Here is a 20,787-nt window from a genome sequence, read left to right on the forward strand (position 1 = left end):
GGAATAATAAAGAGAAAACAAAACCAGCTCTTATTTTTGTTTCCATTTCCTTATATTTTAAAAGACATTAGTAGTTTACCGATATTAAAACCTCGTATATCCATTTTGAATATACAAATAAAGAGACAAAATCTGCAGGAAACTTATAAACTTCAAAGTCAGCGACACCAGGTATATCTACAGGTTGAGCGTTTGCAGATATAATGTAGTTTCGGATGTTTAGCCAAACAAATGTTTTATTTTCATTATTTTCATTTACGGCAACCGTGTCAATACCACTATCGGTAGTCATCTAATGTTGTTTAGAAGTTACCATTATATAATTTTGATAACATACATTTCAATTGTTATATAAGGCAGGTGTAACCTGTAAAAGAGGACGAAACCTGTATTAAGCCGGGGTCACACATTCACGATTTTTACTGCCGTCCTTGATAGGACCATTCCCGAACTTGTCAAAAGTCTGATCAAGATCCGGTGAATCGCGGCTGGAAATTCAAACTTTAATTTAGATTTGTAAAAACATTTATTTAATCACGACAAAATTCAGATATTGTTCAGGAAGCGTCCAAATTCAGCCGTTTCCAGCCGAATTTGTCCCGATTATCCCGTTCTCAATCCGATTCTAATTCGATTTGTATCTTTCGCATTGTAAAAAAACGACCGAACATGTCCCGACAGCGTTTCGATTCTGCCTCATGCGATCCGATTGTGATCTGACAGTGACCAGACAGTAAACCGACGCTGACGGAAGATATCCGTTAAATAACCGTTTCATGTGATAGTCCTGTACTATAAAAAAAATCGCCATATTCGGGATGATCAGGTACTACCGGAACGCAATCCTAGCACAGTCTGCTGTACCGCATTGCAAACGGCTTTGTCGGGACTCCGTCGTATCGTGTTCTGTAATTGTCGGGTCTCCGACGTGGGTATTATTGCGGAATTTCGTATTAATAACGGGACTGTTCCGGAACAAAGACGGTTCGCATTCGGCAAGATCTGGATGCAATCTGGACTCAATCGGCAAAAAAACAGCAATGACAAATTTCTCCAGATCATGCCCGTTCCCCAGGACACCGACCAGAAAACACAGAACATTGTTACGATTTTGATCTATTACAGCAGATTCTGTCACGACAAAGTCACGATTGTAATCCAACTAGACAAAATCGGCTGACTTTCCCCGAATGTTACGGGACGCACCTTACTGTCGGGGGAGCTTGGCCGATCTCTCCGGACCATTCCTGATCCGTATGAATCTGTTACGAACGTATACGACTACGTTCAGACAATGATAGGACATTCCAGATCATTGAGGATAGTAATCCGACTTTTTCACTTTTCGTGTCTTAGCGCTGTCTGATCTCAAACGGGAGCCATAATCGGCCCTGTGTGAACGCCGCATTACGAATCTTATTTTATTGTGTCATTGTCCATATTCTTTTTGGTAATAAGATATACAAGTTTGTGGGAAATCGTATGACTTTCAACATGGCAGCATCTGTCAACAGAACAGAAACAGGGTAACGCGCAAACACAACTGTTAAAAAAACCCAATTTAACGATTTTTAGTTCATTAGTATATCGATTTTTCGTATCATTGATTTTCTAGCTGTTTTGGGGGATCTCATCCTAATATCATTAATAGCACTTAACTGTAGTTAAAATTCCTTCCACAAAGATGAAATGTGCCGGTTTTTTTGTTCGTTTTGTGCCTCAATTTGGTTTTGATGTCCTTAATTGTGTTGTGTCTATTGCTTTGAAGGTTTCGGTCCTCGAGCGCACAAGATTGTGCTGAGCGGATGACCAGTATAATACCACGATATCGCCACTCAATGGATTCCATAGTTGACTATAGAGACAGACAATGCTAAGGGAGTTATAAAAATCATTTGAAACACACTTAGTAAACCGTTTTTAAAGCATTTATTCATTCACACAGACGAGCAATGATTTTCTACATACATGTAATTAGACGAAGAGTTACAGTAAAAATAGATAACACATTGCGGCAGTGTACATTGTACCAGAAAATGTATCACAGCTAATACGGTATATTTAAAATCATGATTTCCTTTTGCTTATTTCTTCGTACTTAAGAGTATATTTCAGCTAAAAAATAACACAAAAAGTTAAATATGACAATACACGGTCGAATTAACAATTTGGAAGATCTTAGCAATATTTAACAGCCACATGTTACCAGCCACATGTTACTCCATTGTATTTGTACAAAATGTGCTTGTACACATTACAATTTGTAGAAAAGTTGACTAAAATTGACTTATAACTTCACTTTATGCTATTTCTAAAACAAAATCCATACTTTAAATTAATGAACAAGTTTTAAGTGAATTTTACAAATTGTAATTTGTACAAGCACTTTTTGCACAAATTACAATTTGTACAAAGTCAAAATACAAATTATAATTATTTTTTATTAAATTAAGATTTGTACAAAAGGATAATTTGTACAATTTTTTTGTACAAATTATGATTTGTACAAAAGGATAACTTGTACACAACATATATAACATCTGAGATATGGTAACACTGTCAACTATTCATTAATGTATACGTATTGACTATATTATAATAAAAGTATAAATAGTGTATCGTATTGTAATTAATATTTGGTATGAAACATATAAATAGGTATCCTATGGTAAGGTGAGGTATATGTTTCATGCATATGTGAAATGCTTAGGTATGGACAAAAGGATATTCACAGAGAAAATATGGAATAGCATTATTTTAATAAAGTTATCTTGAACCATCATATAACAGACATACACTTTTATCGCCATATCACATCCATACAATAGTAATGCATACCACAGCCATACAAAACTAATGCATATCACAGCCATACAATACTATAGCGTGTGCATTCACTGTAATTCTGAATACAGCATTATAGAAAACAAAGCGTTTACAAACTGATGTGCAAAATAAGAAAAAAGTAATGATGTCATATGATGACACTTTTTGAATCTGTTCCATGAATATCAGATTTGAATTTTGGATCTGTTTCTATATCGTAGCAAAATTTAGACAGTAATATTTATACAAATCAGGTTGGTAATATGCATTGATGTTGTCTATATTGTTCTCTTTTTCAGATTTTAGATGTTACTAATTTGATTCCCGGTACACTTCTGGAATCCATACGGATTGTGTTCGATTTATTGTTATATCAAGTTGTGTATGTCCTATAAGATATCATCCTATGCAACGATTACTTAGACAAATTTAAATCACTGTCGTGGATGTTGTATTGTCAGTTGTCATATGGTAAGTTGCCGAATGGTCAGTTGAGTGGTCTACATTGTAGCGTTTATCTTTGCTTCCAGATTCAGCACTCCTTTTGAAAGAAGCAAGATTTCTTATACTTCGTCTAAAACGTTTGTCAAATATAGCATATATTATTGGATTTGCAACGTGGTTGACGATGTAAAATCTTTCAGCAATTTTCAAAGTCGAAAATGCGACTTCATTGATATCTTTCTCATCAAACCAGTCCTTTGCAACTTTAAGAAAAAAAAGAGGAATATAACTCAGTGCAAACACCACTGAAATAGTGAAAGCAATCTTTGTCATTTTTTCGGACATATTACTTTCAGAAGTTTGTGTATGAAGACAACTTCGTTTTTGGCGTTGTAGGTAAACTTTCCTTGCTATTAAAGAATATAGCACAAACAAAATTATAGTATAAATTGAAAACAAACATACATTGAAAGTACTGTATGCAATCGAGTACTTCGAAGGATGCGCAGCAGTAATTGGACAGATGCGAGTAGTAATGTTATTTTGTACTTGTATCTCATCAATATCAATTAGTACTGCTTGTGGCCATGACAGTAGTATTCCGATAGCCAAACAGGCTATGATGAAATAATGAACGTTCCTAACAGAAATTTGAGTTTTGATCGAATAACAGATTTGTCGGAATCTGTGCACTGAGAGTAACATCACCAGATGAGCAGAATACATGAATCCAAATACAATTATTCCTGTAATAATTTTGCACGCCCACCGTCCATCAAATGTATAATAGTGAACAATTCGAGCAATATTAAATGGTATGCCTAAAGTGCAGAAAATTAGATCAACAACAGCCAAATTACAAATGAGAACTCTGAACACACATTTGGAATATTTGGTACCGTATATGAATAAAACGGCTAAATTGCCTGGTATTCCAAAAATCAGCAATAAACAAAGAAATGAAATCGGTGCAATGAAACGTCCGATATGTTTATCAATTATATCATCAAGCGTGATTGTTTCATTCATTTTAAATGTTTCTTAGCCACAAGTCTGCACTATACGTTGTCTACTTACGAAACCGAATAACTGCTCGCATGCTTGACGATCAGATACAATGTAAATGAAATGAGTAAAATGTTTTATTATTAATTATTTCTGTGTACATTTCATCATGTCATGCGTAGGTGTTAAACAATATACTAGTATTCTAGGTAAATTATCAACACCACATACATTGCGGAAATGAGGAGTTTAATTTTAGAAGAAAAAAAAATCAAGAGGAAAACGTCCACACATTCTACGCACTTTATCATTCATTTGTTGCTCCTTATTAGATTTACTCAACAACAAAAGAAACGCACTAGTCTATCTCTATTTTCTTTGGACTAAACATATCTCTTGCATATAACTTGTATATCGTTATAAAAGTGATAAAATAAGTCAAAACTTTTACACATTATTTCTTAAAGTCATACTCAATGTGAAAATGAATCTGAATTCAGTATTCAGTTTCGTAATAGATTCTGTTGCCATATTAATTTGAAGTTGACAAATCTTATACTTTTGAATTATGACTTGTTTGAATGAAAACTCCATTATCGCATCTAAACCGAAAAAGCGAAGCTTGGATTTATTTCAAGGTTTTATGACTCTTAAGACAAGAAATTGTGAAACTACCATACAAGTGCAGAATTTGTTAAAAGAGGACGGGAATGTAGTTACGAAAATTTCAAGTGGTAAAGTTGAAATCATCCCATCGTAAATTTTACGGACGCCATCAATAGTTGACCGTTATGGAATATCTGTTTCACAGATGACAACGGATATGTTTCAATTGTAGTAACTACAATCTCGTTCCCTTTTTTTTCTGAATGTGACCTACCAACTTAGACTCATCACCAGGTGTGTACTTGCATTAACAACACAACTGGTGCCACATGTGGAGCAGGATCTGCTTACTCTTCCTGAGCACCTGAGATTAGCCCCAGGTTTTGATGGGGTTCGTGTTGCTCATTCCTTAATTTTGTAAGTTGTGTTTTGTGTACTGTTGTTTGTCTGTGGGTCTTTTTCTTTTTGAGCCATTACATTGTCAGTTACTTATGAGTTTGAATGTCCCATTGGCATCTGTTGCCTCTCTTTTGGAACGTATCCGTCGTCCTCTGTGAAACATATATTTCATAACGGTTAACCAATTGCGTCCTTAAAATTTACCCATGAATGATTTTATCTTCATTATTTGGAACTCTTGATTTAATAGCTTCCTGGTGAGCAGAAACCTTCTTTCAAGGACATCATGATGACTTGTATTTCCTATCAACTTGGACATTAATACTCCGTATACAGGCGCTGCTGGGATGTTACTACCTAGAAATGGAAAATTTACAACTGGGAAGCTGATAAAGGAATGGAGATGTGGTATGATTGACAGTCACAAGAAAGACAATGTTTGGGGATATGTTACTTACAGATTAGTGTTCGCCTAAAGGGGAGAGTCTCAAAAGCGCAATTAAGTGTTTAATGTCATATACCAAATTGCGAATTGTTTGCAAAAAAAAATAAAAAATTCAGTCCAAGACAAATCAGATAAAATCTTTATAATCATTTGTTCATAGACGATACGTTTAACCGATTCATCCTCGATATTTCATCGGGTTTGTATTGCTCAATCTTTCTGTGGTGTGTGTTTTGTCATATTACTGTGACTGTGTTGTTGTCTAATATGTTCTACAAAGTAGGTTTATAGATGACGGGTTAGACATTGGGACTATCCTTCGAAAAAAGGATTGGTGGATAGGGACAGAAATTTTGTCTCGCAACATGTCATTTACGGACTTACAGGGTTTGTCGCATGAGTTCAAAAGAAGCTTAATGCGGGTCACTTGTCTTACATGAGGCATCGGATTTATACAACCAATGTAAAAAAAGGATGACGAACTTTATCAAGGATTTGACAACCAGATGGGAGAAGTCTACTGATTACCATATTTCTATAACCGAGTCAACGCATGGGTTCATGTTAATAGGTATCATTTAAATAGCAAGGGTTCTTAATTTATTTGTATTATTTCACACTCGCCAATTGGGTTTTGATAACCACAAATTATCCTTCAATTCATTTGAACATGACTAACTTGTATATCTGCGACATTAAACCTGTTAATTGAACAAGCTCACGGTAGGTATAGTGTCCGGCTAGGATCGTGTTTTTTCGACGGATTTGATCGGGTTTTTCGAGAGTGATAACTTTTTTTCGTGTGAATATGATAAAAAATGCAAACAAACAGACTTCCTTTCTGACAAGACGTGATATAGAAGCTTGAGTTTAATATACTAGGTTATACATGGTATGTTTGTATTTGAGGTAAAAAAATATTATCAATCCGAAATAATTTTTTGTTAAAAAATTAAAATTTAGCCTTACAATGCTTTTATTCCAAAATACAGAATAAAGCCAATTTTATACACATACCAATGCAATTGTCGAAGGAAACGCAAACCTGGAATCTAAACATCCTTTAAAAACTTTAAAATTTTGTGATTGTATTGAAAACGACATTTTGAGACTAAATTCATTTCTATATGTCTGGGTTTTTTCGAGGGCAGTCCGGGTTTTTTTTCGAGTGCGTCTGTGTTTTATCGAGTGATTATACAAACTTCCTATAGCTTAAAATGTTATGTGTCAGTGTATTTACGTTTAAAAACAATAAAAAAAGGTTCAAATTAAGTACTTTTCAAGGCACGAAACCAATGCATTCATCAGTTTGATAATGGTGTACTAAAACTTTACATTTTATAAAAACAAGTATCGTTCATTTGTATATATTGTTGTTTGTCACATCTTATAAATTACATGTACAGTATATATTCGTGATTTCAACAATCTAATGTTAGAATAGAAAATTTGGATTGAGACGTACATACATAAAGTGTGTTAAGCTGATTAACTATTCATTTCAATGTTAATTATGAATGAAATTTAATTCAAATTTTATTGTCAATGGTAATAAAAACGAGTCGGATTGAGTGCATGTGTGTGTGTTTTTTTTTTATTAATGGATATCTTTTTTGGGAGTGAGGGCCAGGCCTCTTTTAGTAGAATATTTTTTATTACATAGCATTTTCCTGATTCTTAACTGCTGTGCAGTAGGTTTCTTACTCATTTTTTTAATAAACAGCTACGCTATGAGCACATGATACGCCTGTCGCGTTTTCAAAGAATAAAGTTCAATAATTTCTCAATTCATATCAGAAACTTATGAAATACTAAAGGGAGGTTATCTAAATCTATATACACCAGTCACCAAAGTTTCATGAACACTGCACAAAGCACTTTAAAAATATTGTCTGAAAACTGGAAAATCACCCCTTTTTTGTTTAATAAAAAATCCCATAACTCGGAAACGTAAAAGCTAAAATTTGTAAAAATCGAAAGGGAAGATACCTCAATAGACATTAACAATTCACCGAAGTTGTATGAAAACTGCTGAATGCATTTTTGAGTTATTGTTCGAAAACTGGAAAATCCCCCTTTTTTTAATGAATAAAACCCCACAATTCGGAAAAGTAAAATCTAAAATTTATAAAAAACGAAAGGGAGCTCACGTCAATAGATATAAATAATTCACCAAAGTTCCATGTAAATTGGTTAAAGCGTTTTTGAGTTATTGTCCGACATGCTGACGACGGACGGACGGACAACGGTATACCATAGTACGTCCCGTAAACATGCGTATAAACACTCCGGGGTTCACCACGAAAAATATTATTAACTGTGACAACAAATGTAGCATGAAATGAAGTTGAAAAGATTATGAGTCCCCTGCACTATGTTCTAAAGACCGTTTTATAAAGGAATTCAAAATGTCGGCTTCCTTAGTTACAGACAGGGATATAGAGAATTTTACGCTTATTGTCATCCAATCAGAACCATTGATACAAAATAATTGCATTAGAATAAATATTACTTACCGTTTCCTTGATGATATATTTTGCTTTAAATAATAAATCTAATATAAAAAGCAATAGTTGTTCTTTTCTAGATATGGAAATTTCAGTATCAAACGGTAAATTTTATACTAAATTTTATTGTTAAAAAGATTTTTCTTTTCCTTTTTGTTGCATCTTACGGTGGGTACATTTCTCTGCCCGTTCGATATGCCCGTATCTGTAATGACGTTTGAGATTTCAATGAACTTAATCGTTGTATGACTGGTAACTTTTTCATATTAAAATCAGATGTGATAGGACTACCAACGAGACAACTCTCCACCAGAGACCAAATGACGTAGAAGTTAAGAACAACAATCACTGTAATGTCTTCAACAATGAACAAAATCACCGAAATGACAAATATAAAACAATATAAACGAGAAGACTAACGGCCTGATTTATGCACAAAACAATTAACGAAAAACCAAAATGATATACAACAAGCGTCAACTACTGACTTACAGGCTCCTGACTTGGAAAATGTACATACATATATAATTTGGAGGGTCAAACCTGTTTTTGGCACCCAGCCCTTCGTTTGTTCTTATGTTGTATTCACCACTGGTCCGGATAAGGAAGCCATCAGCGCTCACGAACATTTTTAACCTCGCCACATTATGTATGCGCCTGTCAGGAGACTGTTATACTGTGTTTTGTTGCTTGCGGTCTGCCGTATTTGTACTTAGTTTTTGCTTTGAGCATAAATCAGGCTAGTTTGTTATTCGCTTGAGTTACTTTTCACTTGAATCTTTTGACATTTTGTTATGCCGGTGCCTATTTTTATTATCTTAATATGCGGTATGTATTTTGCTCGTTTTTGAAGGACGTACAGTGCCATTTAGTCATTTATATTCTCGTTTTCGGGTCTCTGATGGGAAAATGTTTCATTGCCAATCATATCACATCTTCTTTGTCATGTTTTTTTACAAACCACAACTTCATAGATTGCTTGAAAGGTAAGATTTTGTATTAAAGCGGGTTTTTTTTTTTATTCAATCCCATCATTACTGAAAGAGACCGTGCGATGACCATTAGTTGTTTCAACCTTGTCCGTTTGTCTTTCGGTAAATATTTGTTTCATTGAAAATCGTATCATCCTTGTTAGATACGGTAGTTTTTAATGAGATGTAACACTTCCTGATGATAAGACATCAGATTCATATCTAGCATAAGAGTTTCTTATTGTTTATTATTGTTATTGCCTTCTTTTTTCACTAAAGACATGTATAAATTATAGTTACTATATTTATCGGTATGTTTTAAATATGTTTGCCACAATACTATCCGCTACTTCAAATGGCGCTGGTTACAAACATGCGAACAATACATAAGTTATAAATTTTTAAATAACAAAACAATATTCAGTATACTATTTTAGTAGATATACCATAGGATAAAGTCGCTGTCCATGCATTCTACCTGATTATGAAACTAACTATCAACTTGAGTGAAGGTCTTTTGATGTAAAATAGTTATCTAAAAAGACATTAGCCGTAGATATCCTCATTTGCAATATCGATTTTTGCGGTTTTTATAAAAACTTAAACTTCTTCCAACATTTTCGTATTTTTTTTGTCTATGAAACTATTTCAAATCACCCAAAAGGTCTGAATAGAAAGATAAATGTCGAATGTACAATTAATTAACCTGTTTATATTGGGGAGGACCCGGACCTCCTCATGGAGATACATATGATAAATGCATAGACGTTTTTCAAGTATTAATAAGAACGTTGGCTTTATAGGGGGTCTCCTTTTTCAAAGTCCTGGATCCGCACCTGATTATCGTTGATATAGTTTATGCAATGGTGATTATAAAACACCCCAATGTTTATGCGGTGGTTATTATAAAACAGCCAAAAGGTTTATGTATTGGGTATTATAAAACACCCCAAAACAATTTCGTGGATGGAATGATAAATAAAAAGATATTACAAAGTCCCCGATTTTGGTCTGAGACGGTACATGTCAAATAAAATGACGAAAATTGCAAAATGAATATTACGTTTATACCTGTTTCTGGGGTGAACATAATATTTGAATACATTTCTGGATAAAAAAAAGAAAACTATTGAAATGGGGTTTAACAACCACAAGGGTACTCGATATTTTCTTTTTAGGATTTTTATAATAATGCACTTTTTTCAAAATGATAGCTCAGAATAACTTGTGTTCATGTAGCAAAAGGATGGCTTTTATTTTCGTTATCTAAATATATTTCTGTAGCGAGAAACGGAAGATAAAAAAGTGATGGTCAAACTCATAAGTCGAAAACGAACATGCTATGTCAAAAATCAACCAAAAGAATTCGAATTTTAAAGCATGCTTTATTGTTGGTTCTCTGTATTAAATGTTGACTTGCCAGATTTTTTTTACCGCTTACTTTACGGTATGGGATGTGCTTATTGTGTCAGGCCATATATACAGTGTCCTATACTTGTTTACATCCTGGTCATGTTGTCTCGTTGACAATCATAATCTCATTTTCATATTAGCGATCACACACAACCGTACTTTCAACGGCTGTTAGATAAGAAGTGAGAAAAGAGGCGAAAGATGACACAAAAGACATTTAAACTCATTCATAAAAAAAGCTGACAATGCCATGACAAAAAAAACGGAAAAAAGGACAATAAACAAACAAAAGTATACAAAACAAAAAACACAGAAAACCAAACATTGAGCAACACAAATTCCACCAAAAACTTGGGGGTGAAAAAAAAACACATGGGAATTTTAAGCTTTTTTTTTTTACATATCCCATCATAACTGATAAAACCCTTACTATGACCTATATTTGTTTACATCCTTGTTCTTGACTCATTTGTAGATTATTGTTTCATTAACAATTATATCACCCTTATGTTGACAAGGTATACTTTAGTGTGAAATTATTCTTCCTGATTAGACATCCGATTCATATCAAGTGTAAGAGTAATAAAAGTAAATACAAGTGTTTTCATGTTGTTCAGGAAATCAACCACTTTAATGTTTTTTTGGAAAATGAAGTAAAATATTCATCGTTTATATTGGTACATGTACTTACAAAATATTGACAGATTTAACTAGAAAATACAAAAAGTATGTTGGCCGGATATGGAACTATGAAGTTAAAATAACCAAATATTATAATGATATTTAAATAGATGCTAAAAGGTTATAATCTTGAATGACTGTTCGTTCATCTTCTATCTCTATAAAACAAACTTCTTTTTTTGTAAGAGTAGGGGATGGATAAATAACGTTCCACGTCCGGTCTTTGTTTTTGATTGTTTTTTTTTCTGCTTTGTATCGATCTGATGAGTTAAGCCTTTTTCAACTGATTTTCATAGTTTGTTATAATGTTATGCTGTTACACCACTGTCCCAGGTTAGGGGAAGGTTGAGTGCACAAAAATGTTTATCCCCGCCACATTCTTAATGTGCCTGTCCAAAGTCAGGAACTTGTAGTTAAGTTGTTGTCATTGGTTCATATCTGCCATATTTGTTTTTCGTAAATTGTTTTGTTATGAATAAGGCCATTAGTTTTCTCATTTGAATTGTTTCATATTTTATAGCCGACTTTACGGTATGGGTTTTCTCATTGTTGAAGACCGTACGGTTGCCTATAATTGCTAACACTTCATTTGAACTTTGATGGATAGTTGTCTCATTGGCAATCATACCACAACTCCTATTGTTAAAGTCGTTTTATGTTTCCTTTGACAACAAAATTGAATCGTAAATGTTTTCATTTGCAATATCGATTATTGAGCTTTTTTAATACCCCCCTCGAACTTTGTCCAGCAATACTAGCATTTTTGCTATATAAAACATGTCTGATCACCCCCAAATGTCTCGAATATGAAATCGGCAAATATGACCCCTTCCCTACAAATATTTACCAAATTTCACTATTTCGTTCGGTAACTTTTGTTTCCAAACGTAAAGGTTTATTCACAATTTTTCTCATCTGTAAGAGTTTATGGAATTTTTATTAAAAAACACCACAACATTTCGAAAAAAGGTTTGTAGACGGAATAATGATATCGAATGATGGTACAACGCAATCCTGAATTTTAATCTGAAACATCCCGCCTGGTTAAGCTTGGATAACATATATGTTACCAATCATTGCTACAAACGGTCCAATATGGGAAGGGCGGGGTAAGCGATATATACCAATCAGTATCCATTCTTTTAAATATCGATTCTTTTGGGATTAAAGGGAAAGATTCAAATAAATTATTACCAGCAGTACAGGGATATTGGCAAAACATGGAGCTCACCAGATGGGCACATCCTTGCAACTTAGGCCGTGTTCACATTGACCTAAACTCGATGTTGTGTAAGTGTAATTCACACGTAAACTAAACACAATTACGTTCCCATTGATAAAACTCAATGTTTACATGTAGTTTAAATCATGTTTTGTCTACATGCAGTCGATAGTAAATGTAGGCCTTGTGTGGGTTAGGTTTACACAAAACAAGGTATTTAGAACATGAATTTTACCATGTATATTTAAAGAAGAAACGTTTTTTGAATAAAATTAATATTTATAACAATCATTAATAAAGTTTTTTACCGAATTATTTTGTCTAAACTCGATATATTGCTTTGTTATCAAAAATCAACTTTAGGTATCTTTATTAACCCTTTATCAAGAATCAATGCATCATCATTGCCAAACACATATTTTAATTCATTTGAAAATGTCTTCCCGAAACGACTGGACGTACACAGAAACAGGCACTTTGATAAGCCTATGGCAACAGGATCATTTCCAGAAGCTGTTCAACAGTATGTTCAGAAAGTAGCCAATTTGGGAAGACATATCAACACAATTAAAAATCAAGGGCATTGAAAGAACAGGAAAACAGTGTGAAGTTAGAAATTATACAATGCAAACGAATTACAGGAAAATGGTTAAGGCAGACAAGGAGAGTGGGGCTTCACTAAATTCTGTCCCTTTTTTAAGCAACTGGATGAAGTGTTTGGGACAAAAGCAAGTACAGTTCTTCCCTGCTTGATTGACTCAGGAAAGAAAACTTCGGGAAAGAACTTCATAATATTACCTTTTAATATTATTAGTACATCGTTTGAAATATGCATGAAATTTTTGCCACTGGTTTTTATACTCAATCAAAGATTCACTCATAAATGCATTATTAAAAAGGGTGTGCGGTAAATTGTATTGTTTGGCTAGTATCTCAGATGAGGTAAAAAGCATTAATTTGCAGTGTCGTAGTTGTCGTATCTGCATGGTAGTATTGGGTCGTTGCTCTTGGTTCAAAGTCGTGACCGTTTTATTCAAGCAAAACTAATGAATTGAGAAAAATGCAAATATGTTTCACCAAATTATCAACTCGCTATAATATAGATTTTTTTAAATATTGCGTGTATGCGTATATATGCGATATTTGCTTGTATATTTGTATGCTAAGCATATTGTATAATCCTATGTTTCCTTTTTCACTTTCAGAATATCCTAAACATCCCAATCCTTCTTCTTCGTCTGTAAGCACGCTTCTGCAGCCTACGCTTATTTATTGCGTAATGGAAACATCTTTAGTATCTTTAAAGTTCTGTAAATCAGTAAATCATTAAAATGGCTTTCATAACTGCTAGAAAAGTTGACCGAGAAATTTGAATTCGATTCTATGTAATGAGCATTTAAATGACATATAGTTTACAAGTGTGAACAAATCTCATGTACAAGTAATTAAACCAGGTGTATAGATGTGAACAAATCTAATGTGAAACCAGTGTACACTACATTAAACTAATTGTAAACATGTTTACTGTACATGGCGTTTGGTGTGAACAAGACTTTAGCCCTTGGCTATTCTGATGTTTTGATACCTTTAGTGGTGTAATGTTTTTTGCTCCCTAAACTTTTGGTCTCTATTATACTTGACGGTTATTAACAAAATAGAGTCCTCATCAGGGCCCGTGTGCATAAATCTACTTAAGTTAAGATTTTCCTTAGTAAACACTTAAGTTAAGGAAACTCCGCCCTTTTTATCTAAGTGGTATGCATGAAAAATCTTAAATTAAGTATTTCCTTAGTAAAATCTTAGTTGTTTTAAGTCACGCCCACAAAATTTAAGTGGCATGCATAAAACAACTCATAATAAGAAAACGCCTAAGACTATACTGAAGTCTAATTAAGGTACCTATAGAGCTACCTTAAATTTTCAAAAGTAGTTAAACATCAGTCGAAAGTATGCGTTGTTTGCAGAATATTAATAGATAAGCTACCATTTAATTGATAAATAATTATATCAGTATTATTTCGTTTGTTTATTCCTAAATATTAACGACCATTGTAATTTTCTTTAAATCACGTATAATCAACAAATCAAGAGATAACAGAGGGTAGTTATATAACTTCATTCTACCCGTATTTCTCAATCTCGTTGTTGTGTATACCGAAAAGTGCTCAGTTTTTACACGCATGGAATTCATGCTATTATTTTTCTGAATATACTTTCTGAAAACCCCTGCTTCTACTCCCGAAAACATTGTTCATTGTTATTCACAACAAAAAAAATTGTTTTTGTAATAGCATGAACAGAAGAGATTACTCATAGTGTTCACTACAAATTTTTTCAAGACATATAAAAAAAAATATTTCAGGAAATTCCATTTTTGGATAATTGCTCAACTTTGTCTAAAATCTAGAATGTATGCAGTTTTGGGTCATCTTTAGGCATTGATAACTTTCAAGTGAATTATTCGGAAGTACGCTAAGATGTTGATAATACCTTACCGTAAACATATGAATCTAATAATGTGTGTTTTAGTAAAGATTGCAGGACTTTTGAAAATGACCTTGTTTTATATGAATACATGGGAAGTGATAAAAAAGTTTATTTCACCAGAAGCTGAACGATTATAGTAAAATTGTTATTGAAAAAAAATATTTTATAAAATTATTTGTAAGCACATGCTTTCAATGCTACACTGGTGCTACTCCATTGGAACCTTTATCATGTATTGTTAGAGTTAAAAAATATATTGTTATCTCCAAAACATAAACAGGCCCCTCCATGCAGCAACACCCATGATAGATGAACTAAAGATTAAGTAGGGGCAAGTTTTGGATTACAAATATTTTTGTCTTCCCATGCTCATCCATCAAAACGTCAACCTTTTTTGTTGTGCGACAATTTGTCATCTGTTTCAACATTTTAATTTGTTACGTATTATTGAATTGTTTTACATACCAACACCAATTTAACCCCAGCTCTTAAGAAAAGCATGTATTGACCAATCAATGTAAATAATCATCACTAACTTATACACGGATGAGTACATGCGATGAGCTAATATATCATACGATAATTAGAGAAAGGTTCCGATTTAAGTATTCCTTAGTTAAGTGAAGACTTAAGTAATTTTATGCATACGACTTAAGAATTTTTCTGAACTAAGGGAATTCTTAGTGAAATCTAAGTTTAAGGAACACTTTAGTTAAGATGTTTTATGCATACGGGCCCAGGGCCCGGTATTTAAATCTTTTTAACGCATGTTTAAACCTGTTGCTCATCTGTTTGTTAAATTTAACGCAACGGTAAACTGTTGTTATCTCTTAAAAAAAAGATATTGATCTTTCTTATATACTTGACTAATTGTTAAACATCTCAAAATGGATGCCTTTATGACGCACCTTGAACAATGAAAGGAAAGAATTTCCAGAGAGTGTCTCCCACCTTCCAAATTTGACTTATATTATAATGAGGGATAGATACATGATTTCTAGTGCATCGATTGCATGCATCCCAGGATATAGAGAGGGGGGGGGGGGGGGGGGGGCACCAGAAGACTAGTCAGTTTTCATCAACCGGAAAAGCTACCGTAGTGTCAATGTGTTGGCCCAATTTTGTGCATTTCTTAATCGTTTCCATATTTGTTTACCTTCACAATTATCTAAGGTGTTTTGTCAGTAATTGGACAATTCGGCCCTTAGTTTATTACGATCAAATTAAATTCATTGATCGACGATCAATGACGACTACAATTGCATTAAGAATACTTATTTACGAAACATTTATCCTTTCAATCAGCATTTGTTAAAACAGAGAATTTGAAGTTTATTCCAGTCAAGAAATGTCGGACCCAAAATGGAGGCAGAAAATGATGACTTCCTCCATTGTCAATCTGCAAGTTTGCATTCAAAGCGAGTTAGCTCTATGGAAATATCGGATGTCTAAGCTAAGAAATGAAACTTTCGTGCGTCGGAAGCGCCTTTTTGGCTTTATCTTCATCAGGTTAGCTCAAATATATAGCCTGGGATGTATAATTCCGTTAAAACGTTATAGGCTACATGACTAGAACCCTTATTATATTATTTATAAATCATGTGGTTTTTTATATAATTTATTTTGGTTTGTTTTTTGTTTTTCAGCGGGTTAGGGGGTTATTGTGTGATAGCTATAATTTTAATAAAAAAAAAACACTAACTAATGTACGTACAACAGGCTTTGAGGGGAAACAATGTGTAACTCGAGATTCGTCATTAGTAGCCAGTAGTTTTTCATTCCAGCCTCAATCGTTTTATTTATTATTTTATTAAACAACATATTGCACTATTGCTGTTAACAATTTACTAAACTTGTCCAGCGTTCAAGTGAAAGGTCCCTGTTTTTAATACCAGAAATCCATGTTTACTTTCTGGTAAGCATCATTATATTTGGCATTTAATTTAGTAAGTTACATCTAAATGAAATCATATTATATCATTATCAACCATGAAATAAACAAATATATATGAAAATACTTATTTATCAATTAAGCATGTTTGGTAAAAATTGTTTTCGTTATCAATTTACAAGTATCATTTTTTCACGAGAACGACTGAGGATAAAGAGTACCGTTATCAATCTTCACGCTTGTCAGTGATAGGTAAAATATGTCGCTAAATCAGTTCTGGATGTCTAATTTAAAAATATTTTCCTTTTTTTTTTTCTTTACCAGATCATACATTTTCAAACATAAAAATTATTACAACAATTTGGCAACTTTATCAAGTTGACATTTATACTTTGTAGGTTTACAAGTTGCCTGTTTTTTTTTAACTGTACATTAATTCTGCTTTAAATACAGAATATACATCTTAATATTTTGTTTTCTTGTCAGACAGATACATTGCTTTGAATACTGTGGATTCATTTATTTTCGTGGGTACCAATTTTCGTGGATTAAGGAAAACTTACATGTTCGTTGATATTTAATTTCGTGGTTTTGACAAAGTCTGCATACAAGCCTATGGAAAATTTGTTATTCGTTGAACATTTAATTTCGTGGTTCACCTGTACCCACGAAATCCACGAAAATTGGTATCCAACGAATAATAATGAATCCACAGTATACAGAACATTAATCTTGTAAGCAAATATTTGATTTCATAGTACTGTTCATCCTTTATTCTTTAACATAACCCTATACTAAATTTTCAATGTTTGAAAATTATTATCAAAATTCAGTTTTTAAAGGATTTTTATTTACCTTTACTCCAAAAATTATCAAGAAATAGTCATGCATTTAATAAACATGATCTTGGTCATAATACTCAGTGGTGTTGCAATAATGAAAATTTGAAATATTGCAGATCTTCATCTTTTGCAGCTGCAAATACCTTAACTAATTTCATTATTTTAAAGTTTATAATAAATACAGGGTAGTCAACCAATCTATCCGCTAACTGTAAAGAGGCAATCCATGGTTCGCATATCTTCAACACTTCAAACCGGTGTCATTACCGGGAAGCACACAACAGAGGACTATCCGATGGTTTGATCCTTGAGGATAGCGGGTAAGCTTGTCGCTATTTTTTTCATGACTACATATCATATCTATATTCTAGAATAGAGCACACGCTGATAAACAATCCATTTTTGAGTGTTTTATATTTTTTTATTATCTTGAAGAGAAAGTTCCTTGTTCTCCACTCCGATAACGGGATTTAGTCGAACGTGAAGTTTTAGAATAATCTTGAAGCATCTTTGTGTACGTGTAATACCCCTACTATGAGTATGTATGTATAATAATCTCAACAATTTCATGAATAAAATGGAAAACAGCGACAGTTCAGAAGAAGGTAAATCCAGAGAAAAAAACAGGACAAAAACACAAACGAAATATAACAAATAAGAGCCAGCAAACAATAAAAACTACAGAAAACTGAAAAAAAACATGGAACCAATAATAACATGGCATGTACTCAGGTATTCTGAACAGGTGAGCAGTGTATATGAACTGAAGATCTCCAAGAGTACTCATTAACGGATAAGCAGCCTATTGATTTTGTAGGATGCATTTTCATAAACAAATCAATAAAACGGTACTCTTTTCTAAGGGGAAGTCTATATCACCTCAGAAATTGTACTTGTTCAATACGAATCAACCTTCACAGGAAGGATCAGCTCCAATTACATGTGGACACAACATATTGTCATTTCTCATTGGGTTAAAGACAATAATAATTTTTGGACTAGACATTAATTAAACATAGTATAAGAGTAAAAGACATTATTGTTGAAGAATTGAATAATGTGGTCAAATCAGCTATCGACAAATTAGCATATAGCCAAATCGATCTTTGGTTTTTGATCCAACACAACACGTGTCATGTTAAGCTAGAATGAAATGCAATGCCATATCTGTTCCCAATCTTTGTCCAGTATGTAGAACGCTGGGTAAATCGATACTTTCAAATCATCTAATCACCGATACAATAATGTAAATTTTGAACACCGGACGCGCGTTTCGTCTACCAAAGACTTATCAGTGACGCTCAAATCCAAAACGTTTAAAATGCGTTTAAAATAAAATACGAAGTTGAAGGAATTAATGGCAATAAGTTGCGAATGGTTTTGCCAAATACAGCTTAGGTAAATCAGTCTTCAATCAAAATCAATGTCGTTGGTGGTTAGAAGCTTGACGTTTTAAACTATGACAAACAGTTAACAGGATTCGTGTAAATAATGAATTTGCCAGTGCCCGTCTTGCAGTTGCAACATGTGCTGAGGTGAATGAGTTATATGGATTGAATTATTCTATTGCACTTCAACAAGACTTGGGTGCTTTGTTGTTTTGATGCCTATAATGATTTGATGTTTCCGAAACTATTGATCAAAATTGTACTTAAAGGTTATTCGAAACAGGTTTCCTTACCAGAATTTACATTGTATACACATATACATACTTATAAATACTATGTAACACACGAATTGCACAAGATTTTGAATACAAATGGTCTATTCATAAAGCAGAGTTTTGTACAGAATACAAATGAGACGATAATCAAAAATTATCCGCATAATATTTTCACATTTGTGAGTCAGTATTCATAACTGCTTGTGGTCTCGGGATTCTTTTCACCGTTGAGGTAGTGTAATTAAATTCTTTATATTGCAGTAAGTGTTGTTCTGTGTTGTGTAAAATTTACTTTTTTCTATAATATATCAATCAAGGTTTAACACCTTTCCAATGATATGAAATATAAATAAAGTTTCTAATTTTAGCATGATACACTAGGCACACGACCAATAGCTGGCAAAGTGTGAAACATTGTGAGTTCATACTAGTGGATTGCATTCTTTCAACTTGCTTGAAGTAACTAAAAGCATTATTTGATACTTCCACAGATACGGTACTATCATTTTAAATACTTTTTTATCGTTTGTAAGTTCACTGATCGAGATAAAAAAAAGGACGAGGCCTAAGATTTGAAAAATCTTTGACAGCCTACTATATGTTGATGTTCCTATTCAAATTAGTCAAAATTATTCAAAGCTAGTAGAACTTCATTCGATATTCAAGCCATCTAGAAATCATTCCTTAACCAATATCGTTTCTGATTGGTTACCTTATGGTGTGGCTAAGGTTCTTAAGGCTAGAATGAGCATAAAACTGGGAACTTGTCTCGTACAGGAAAATATATCAAATGCGGAAGATAAGGAATACAATTACAGAATGGGTATTCAAGACCCGATCAACAACTATTGCTCCCTGTTGATGTATTTTATGATACTTCGAATCACTTCATACCTTTTAAAAACTGCTCCAACAGAGTTATTACTGGAATCAACACTTCTTGAGTTGTTTGTCACCATTACGAATTTGTTGAAGGATATGATGTTTCGGTGTCTCAATTCACTAGCAACATGTTTTTGTGGTCTTAGATCTTTAAATACAAGTATAGTCGTCTGATGTGTAATTTTACAGATTGTGTCTTATTCCGATGCGACATTTTGACAAGTGTGAATTCGCATGGCGGGTCCTGCATGCATAGTATAAGACGCTTATTCTGTCGTTCTTCTTTTGAAATTGATGCAATGTTTTCAGCTTTTGTTTGTTACCTTGATTTATCTCTTTCTAATTGATTTAAATACGAGATTTGAATATCGGTTACAGGGTAAGGGAAACACCACTATGTATGTGTAACCGTCTTATATGATATAATTCACGAGATACATGTGTTCACAGTCTTGTATCTTAGATTATAAGCTATCCTTCAACCCAAACCGGTTCGTCCACCA

At 33.3% G+C, this 20,787-nt stretch overlaps 1 protein-coding gene across 1 annotated transcript; it reads right to left on the minus strand.

The window, feature by feature from the left end:
• Positions 1–1,910: 1,910 nt before the first annotated feature.
• LOC127714401 (neuropeptide Y receptor type 4-like) lies at positions 1,911–4,405 on the minus strand. The gene has a single exon (XM_052220455.1). It carries the CDS (start codon positions 4,297–4,299, stop codon positions 3,256–3,258), a length of 1,044 nt encoding a protein of 347 aa, XP_052076415.1. The 5' UTR covers positions 4,300–4,405; the 3' UTR covers positions 1,911–3,255.
• Between the last annotated feature and the right edge of the window lie 16,382 nt (positions 4,406–20,787).

Source organism: Mytilus californianus, unplaced genomic scaffold, assembly GCF_021869535.1.
Source record: "Mytilus californianus isolate M0D057914Y unplaced genomic scaffold, xbMytCali1.0.p SCAF_9, whole genome shotgun sequence".
Lineage (NCBI taxonomy): Eukaryota > Metazoa > Mollusca > Bivalvia > Mytilida > Mytilidae > Mytilus > Mytilus californianus.